Source organism: Cryptosporidium hominis (genome assembly GCF_000006425.1).
Source record: "Cryptosporidium hominis TU502 chromosome 1 CHRO011049, whole genome shotgun sequence".
Classification (NCBI taxonomy): domain Eukaryota; phylum Apicomplexa; class Conoidasida; order Eucoccidiorida; family Cryptosporidiidae; genus Cryptosporidium; species Cryptosporidium hominis.
The window spans coordinates 1-7980 of NW_667119.1; the positions used below are offsets into that span (position 1 = coordinate 1).

Below are 7980 nucleotides of genomic sequence, written 5' to 3' on the forward strand. Positions count from 1 at the left end.
CTCTCATCTTGATCTTCATGATTATGGCTGATATCTTCGTCTTTTGACTCTTTTTTGTGGAATTGTCTTTCCTCATACCGTTTCGATACCTGTAGATCTTCATCAAGATCATCTTTATTTTCCTCCTGATCATTTAGTTTACCAAGCTTAGATTTAAGAAAATGCTTAATTTGGCTATTCTTTTCCGTGATTTCATCCTTTGTAGTGAATTTAAAGACCAGAATCTCCTTGAGATAGTTGAGTTCTTTAAGCTTGAGGAAATTTGTGGGCAAGATAACTTTGGATGATTCTTTTCTTAGAAATGGGAACTTGTTAATTCTGAGACTTAAATTTTCATTTGGAATAGATAAAAGCATTTGAGGGAGCATTATCCTAGACATTCCTGTTAGTACAGAATCCAAAAGTCCATTTAGAAACTGATCATGGATTTCAGTCTTAAATAGAAACTCGGTTTTATTGTTATTCCAGAAGGATTCTTTCAAAAAAGTACTCTGAAAAATGTCATTACTGGATAAAACACATATAATGTGTTTCTTAAGCCTAAATAACATTCCCATAGAAAAAGTTCGAATATGGGGGAATATCAGATGGTTAATCATTTCTCCAATCATAGGATTATTGGAATCTTCAATTGTACAATTTTGTTTCTGGGATTCATCTCCCGGTTCAATCTCAGAATCAACCATTTCTCGAGATCTTGGAGAGTTCTCATTAATTAAATCCTTGCAAGGCTGCATATTAAGTATAAATATTGGGGTCCAAATGGTAACAAAAAATGAGCTTTGAAGCTTAACCAAGTTAATTACAAGACTATTAATAAAACTGATATGACATACATAGAAAGGATTAAGTAAGTAGTTCCAAATTGTAATGGATAAACATAAATCATAAGAAGAAGAAGTGACCGGTAACTTTAATAATTGTCTTGCCGTCTCGTAAGGTGATTGTACAAAGATTTCGTTAATACTGTCCATAGTTCTAAGGAGGATAAATTCTCCGATCTCTAATGTATTGATTGAAGGAAATCTGACTAATTGCTTTGATAAATATTCATTGATTTCTCCAAGTTCTAGATTACTTAAAGCTTCTTCAAAGTTAAAGTCTTTTAGAGGGGAAAGGATTTCAGAAAGATAGTCAGAAATAGAGGATGATCTATAGAATCTTAATATGGTCATAATTCTTGGAGATTGTTGTTCTCTCCAGCGAAGAAAACTATTCCAGTATTTGATGAAAGGATTCTCAAGAGATTGAATTTCTTTTAAATCTTTTCCAACAAGATTTAACAATACCTTTTGTGTCTCATTACAATATTCAACTATATATGTATCGTAGAACAATGTAACATCTTTAAGAATCTCATGGTAAAGAGCTTGATTCTGGTTTTCTGACTCTGGATTCCTCATTTCTTCTCTAATTAAAGGTAAAGCATATGCAATTAAAGTAAATAGTATGAAAGAATGATGATCAGAAACAAGGTACTTTTGAGAAGAATTGGATCTTGACTTTTTCAGAGACAAAGATGTGTTGAGAATAACTCTATATATAGAGACAAGCTGGTTCAAGTCAATTATGTAGAAATTGGCCATTTCAGTGAAGAAATTTAAAATGAGTTGACAAGAGTAATAGTTTGACTTGCTGAGGTCAGAAGTAAACCTCTTAATTGAGAGCTCAAGAATCCTAGTAGTTAAGTTTGAGTGAGTTGATAATGGAGAGTCATTAGTTAAAGATGTTGAGAATAGAGCAGTAACTCCTGCAAAAATACCAGTTTTAAAAGGCTGTGTAGCAATAAACTCCACAAGAATACGAGTAATAGACTCATATACTAAGTCTGCTTCAACTTGAGACAACCCCTGAAATAAGCTGAGAAACTCTTTAACAATCTGGATCATTCTTTCTCCAACTCCCTCATAAGACTCAGTATTTTTGATTAATATACTTTTGATCTTGTCTTCAACAGAATTGCCAGATGAATTTCCTTTATAGGACTGCCTCCTTGCATATTGGTCCAGACCAGTTATTTCCTTTGATTCGTGTCTATTTTGTGTTTCAAACATCTTTGTGAACACGATTTTATTTTAACTTCTAATTCAGATGCCATTTGAAACATTTGGCGCCTTTCTTGAATTGGCAATTAATATTACTTATACAATTGAATTTTAGGCGGGAGCTTCGATCATAATAAAAGAGCATGTAAGGATAGTAACAGGAAATTATTGATTTTGTCAGGCTTTAAAGAATTTACAGAATACTTATGTAGACAGAGAATCGGTATTTAGTTTTTTTTTTGAAAATTAAAACTCAAAAGTCGATTATTTTAACATAAGAAATTATTGTTAAGCCTGTAAGTATTTTTTTTGGGAGAGATTATAAGACTAAAAGAGTGTCGTATAGATGAGATTAAAAGATATCATTTAGCTTGTAATGAGATGAATTAATTTTCAGTATTTTTTTAATAATTTTCAAAAGCTTTATCTCTGAATACTCAAACTTTTTTAATTTTAATGAAATATTGACTTTAAATCAAAAGGCGGGTATTCCAACCTGTACTATATATATATTTAGATAGAGAAAAAATCAAGAAAAAAAAGTGTTGAAAAAGAAAGTCAAATAAATAAAGAAATTAATGAGTTACAAATGACTAAAATAACTAGAGAAGAACGGGAGAGAAGAGAGAAAGTGAATAGAGAAATTACAAGGCTTGCTCAACAGGAGAAATGGCTAGAATCATTTAGACCTAAGAGAGAAGAGAAAAACCGAGTAAAGGTTCAAATTAAGAAAAAAGCTATCAAGATAGTAAAAGAAAAGGTTTCAAAAAAGAAAAAGAAGCTAAATTCAAAACTCCTTCAGGAACTTAATAACGAGATTCAAAGAATGATGACTTTATATGAAAATAAGGCTAAATAAATTGACATTTGATAGATTAACAGCATAAATAGACATGTAAATAATTAATTAAAACTTTTAAACAAAACAATATATTTTGCCTATCTTTGAAATTTATCTGAATATTTTCTCTTTTTATATTCCTTTTGGTAGTCTTGAACGAGAGCATTTGCTGATTCATTTCGTCTTGTCATTTCGTCAAATCTTTTATTTTTATCAGAATCAATTTCTCTATCTTTCCATTTAGATCTCTTTAGAGTAATTGGTCTGCTTCCCACATATTTCCTATTCATTTCCTTCATTGCACTCAACATATCATTTGGGTTAGTGAATGAAACAAACCCATAGCCTCTACTCTTTCCTGTATGTTTATTTCTAATTACTTTACATTTTTCAAAAGAAGCATATTTTTTGAAGGCATTTGCTAATATCTCCTCAGTAACATCATTTCCTAAATCTCCACAAAATAGCCTGAAGTCATTTTCTGGCCATTCATCCAAAGTATTGTCCACCCAAACTTGGCCTGCTGCCTTTCTAAAACGCTTCTTTGAATGACTATCTAGTATTGATTTATCTTCCTTCTCTATATTCATTTCTTAGCATAATCAAACTAAACCAAAAACTCCATTATTCTACCATTTAGTACCTTTCTCCTTTTAATAAATTCTCTAACTTTTTATCTATATATTATTATTATTATTTTTTCTCTATTCTTACACGTAATAATTACGTTAATTTTTGGCGGGAACATATTAACATGTAAGTTTAATTAGAATAAACGCGAGTTAATATTGGGATATTTACAAAGGTGAAACAAATTTATTAAAAAAATGCAACAGGGAAATTACTGGGACTTTTGTAAGGACACAGAGTAAGTTTCTATTTGTAGAAGTTTATGTTATGAGTTGAAGTTCATTATCTATTTATAGGGGTAAATTTTTTATTGAAAGTGGTAAAAACCATTTGCTTTCTGCAGTATCTACAATACACGATTATGAGAGTCCCCAAACTGCTATAATTTGTCATGGTTTATTTTCAAGTAAAGAAAATCGTCTCTGTCAGACTATTGCAAAACATCTCAGTATTAATGTTGTTCGTTTTGATTTTCACGGTAATGGAGAGTCTCAAGGAGCAGACTCTTGGAGTTTTGGGGATTATCATGGAGAAGTTAATGATGACCTAAGAAAAGTGGTTGAATTTTTAAGAAATAAAGGTCTTGAAATAAAGGCTATTATTGGCCATTCTAGAGGGGGAGTTGAGACTTTAATGTATTCATGGATGTATGATGATGTTGACATTATTATTAGTATCTCAGCTAGATTTGACTTAGCTAATTCAATTATAACTAGATTTATATCAGATGAACAGTATGAAAAATTAAAGAATAATGAGCTTGAATCTGTTGAAATTATTCCAAGAGATAATATTCCAAGAAAGATTACTCTTGAATGTATAAATAAAAGAAATTTGGTGGATTATAATATGCTTAAAGACAGTAAAGAATACAAAGTATTTCCTACTAATACATGGCACAAAGGACGATATTGTCCCAGTACAAGTAAGTTCTATTTAAGACTTAACTTTAAGTAATTTGACATTATTTTTAGGATTCTAGTGAAATTGCAAGATTTATTCCTCCACAAATTCCTCATGAAATTGTTTTAATTGAAGATGGTTCTCACTCACTCACAGAGAATAGTGAAATCAGATCTTTAGTAAATCATCATATAAATCGAGTTATTAGTTCTCTATTAAACAAAAAGACTTAGAAAGTAGATTAAAAAACATTAATATTACTTTAAGCTGAAATATGATGATTAATATACTATTAATAAATTTTAATTTAGAGGCCATTTTTTAAGCCTGCCATATTATATGGCGTGGAATACGTATATCTAAGAATATGTCTATCACCCACAAAGTAAATTATGACAATAAGTGAAAATTTTTATTAATCATAAAATAGTATTAAAATAGATGAGTAGTGGGACTTATCATGTAATTAGTGAGGCCAAAAACATTTGAGATTCAGTTAGATTTCTGCAATGTATTGATTTTCAAATGAAATAAAAGGGTGATGACAATTATAAACGTTATAATTTAGTAATTCAGGTAAAGATGGGAAATGATGATATAAAATATATTTGTATCAGATTAATTTCAGGTCTAAAGTTCTTAGAATTTGATGATATAGAGACAGGAAAACCATCCTTAAAGACTTCTCAAGGATTCAAAGGATGCAAACTTTTTTTGTCAAATATTGAAATAGTGAATGAGATTCTGGAAATTGAGGCCTCAGATAGAATCTATAGAAGTTCCTTTACAAATAATTATAAGGCATTATTTCCATATCCTAAAAAGAGATTTTATCGTGTGGATGTTTTAGAAGCTTCAATAGAAGGTTATACATCAATATGGGTGAATGGAGAAAGATTTGAATTCAATTCAAATGTGATTCAAACAGGTAAAGATCTTCATGAAAGTTGGATTTGTTTGGTAACATTGATTTTTCAGATGAAGGATCTAATAGAAGAAAGGATTAAGAAAGAAAAGGAATTAAAGATATTTGATTTCGAGAATGAGTTATGGAAGGCAAATGTAATTAATGTTCTAAAAAGATTTGATCAATCTTGGGTAGAATTTGAGAGGGAATATATTACAGAACTGATTGCCATAGAAAATATTGCTAGAAGATTTATAATAAATTTACATAAATATATGTTAGAAAATGAAATTCTAAGTAATAATATGATTGGCGCCAAAATGTGTGTGAATATTAATAATATTGATAATATTTTTGTACATGAAATGCACAAGAAGGAAGAATCTGAAAATAACGGCAGCGACGGGAGTAGATTAAAAAGTGAAATTAAGTGTAATAGTCTGGATCTAGTATTTTTTGAGCTAATAAAAAGCCTTTTTCGAGTTTTGAATCTAAATAATAAGCACAGCATTACAGAAAACATTAATTTGTCAACATGGGAACAAATAGTGCAAATTAACGAATTGGCGGCAAACTCCCCACATTCTAGTTTTTCTGTAGTTGGCGCCTTTGGCATGCATTGCGTGTCAGAAATGACAATATTGTTAGAAAAAGTCACAGAAATATGCGAGATTCCAGAAAAGATAGACCCCCATATTTGTAATAATTTGAGCTTACAACAGCAGATTTTGAAGGTAGATGAGACATGGGGTATAGCAAAAAAACAGTTTAATAAATTGGTATCAATGGAGAAAGAGGATGTTGATAAATTATCACTTGTACAGCTTGTGAAATTGCTTCAAAAAGTGTTTTCAATTCAGTTTCAGATTAGGAGAAGAATTAAGGAATTAGAAATTGGAGAATTAATCACTGAAATAGGATCTGTGAATAATTTTGAAGAAATATGTTTATGGGAAAATATATTTGTTGAGAAATTAGAAGAATGTGATGTTATTGCATTATTGGCTCTTCCAAAGATTTGCTGTATTTTGTTTTTGGTAAATCCGGGAGTTTGTTCGGATATGATAAGTCAGTTTCTAAATAATGATACTACAATGGAATATCACTGGGTTCAACAAGAAACTGAAAATATTGAAGATAAGTTAATAAAAAGTCAAATTTTCAGATCTATTCAATTGAATAATGCTTTATCCAATAATAAAAAGATTGAGAGTAAAAATTGCTCGGTTAAAAATTCTTTTTTAAATATGGTAACTCTTTGGAATTCATTCACAGAAGCTGTTTTATGTTGTGAAGATTATATGAATTTCTCAACAAATTTACTAGCTTTAGAAACTGGTAAAAAAGCTTTCAATAAAGAAGAGATACTTTTTGTATATATTTTTTCACTATTAACAGGGACCTGTTTATGTGGAGAAAACCAAATAAGTGATTGTAAAATCTGTAATAAAGAGACAAAGATCATTCAGGAAAATGAATTCATTAAAAAATCAGAAAAATTATTAAATTCTTTGTTAATTTCAATAGAGGAGGTGAGTATATTATTACAGAGAGTCTCCGTTTCTGAATGGAATGAGTTTATTCAAACTGCAGTAATTTGCATTACAAAATCACCAATTATATTGGAAGAAATCATTAATGTTGATACTGATCAAAAAGAAATTGAAATTGAGCAAAATAATTTCCTTCTTAAATTTGAAGATAATACTACTAGTACTCAAACTACTAGTAGCAATTCAGCATATATAGTGAGCCAAGCTAAAAATACTGATTCTTCTTTTGTCATTAATAACACAAAAATTCAAAGTTTTTTAAGTAACATTGGCTCAATTATATATGAAAATGTTAAGAGTTATGGAAAATTTACTACTACTAGCAGAAATTCAGCAACTCCAAAGCCTTCTGAAAGCTCTACAATGATTGTGTATAGTAATTCTAATTCTAATTTCGATAATGCAACACATATATTATAAGAAACTTAGTTATTTAATCTATCTATTTTTATTATTCTAAATATTACACTTTAGTGTAAAACGTTTTGATTACTAATTTATTTTTATTGCGATTTTTTGTTATATTGTTAAAAATAATGCAAATATACATATTACGTGTCAATATCGAAATAAAGCTCTAAATAAAATTTAAAAAGAAAAAAGCGAGTTAGTTCGAAATTATATTTAAAAGTTTAATACAACAATAAAAGTTGAAACATTTGAAAAATATTATGAAAAAAAAAATGAGAAATTTTCTACTATGCCAAAACCCAAAGCTATCTGTTTCTAACTTATTGCATGTATTGTAATAAGTGGCCGCTAATAGTCCGGTATTTCCCGCCAATTGCTTTGGCTGCATGCATTTTTTATATATGCAAAATTGCATGCAACGCATGCAGATTTTACATTAAATTTATCAATATTCTTAGGAATGGGGTACTGAAAGAAATTATTTAAGCAAATTAATAAATAATTCAGGTAAAAGTTGAAAAACCAAAAAAAAATAATTTTATTTGAAAGAAAACAAGAGGGACTTTAATGAAAGGTTAGAGGGATAGTCCATAAAACTCTCCATATAAGAGAAGGAGTAAATCAAGGCCAATTAAGTTTAAAGCGGTGCAGATAAATACGGGTCTGGTTGTAAGTGTGGGGGATAAGGAG

At 29.5% G+C, this 7980-nt stretch overlaps 4 protein-coding genes across 4 annotated transcripts; 3 read left to right on the forward strand and 1 right to left on the reverse strand.

Moving 5' to 3' along the window:
- Positions 1–2634: 2634 nt before the first annotated feature.
- On the forward strand, positions 2635–2904 carry Chro.10127 (hypothetical protein). The annotated part of the gene is made up of 1 exon (XM_660797.1): positions 2635–2904. The coding sequence occupies one exon, from the start codon at positions 2635–2637 to the stop codon at positions 2902–2904; it is 270 nt and encodes an 89-aa protein (XP_665889.1).
- An 80-nt stretch (positions 2905–2984) lies between these two features.
- Positions 2985–3476, reverse strand: Chro.10128 (RNA recognition motif). Its single annotated transcript, XM_660798.1, has 1 exon — positions 2985–3476. One exon carries the CDS (start codon positions 3474–3476, stop codon positions 2985–2987), a length of 492 nt encoding a protein of 163 aa, XP_665890.1.
- A 673-nt stretch (positions 3477–4149) lies between these two features.
- Positions 4150–4473, forward strand: Chro.10129 (hypothetical protein). Its single annotated transcript, XM_660799.1, has 1 exon — positions 4150–4473. One exon carries the CDS (start codon positions 4150–4152, stop codon positions 4471–4473), a length of 324 nt encoding a protein of 107 aa, XP_665891.1.
- Positions 4474–5001: 528 nt separating this feature from the next.
- Chro.10130 (hypothetical protein) lies at positions 5002–7299 on the forward strand. The annotated part of the gene is made up of 1 exon (XM_660800.1): positions 5002–7299. One exon carries the CDS (start codon positions 5002–5004, stop codon positions 7297–7299), a length of 2298 nt encoding a protein of 765 aa, XP_665892.1.
- The last annotated feature ends 681 nt before the right edge of the window (positions 7300–7980 follow it).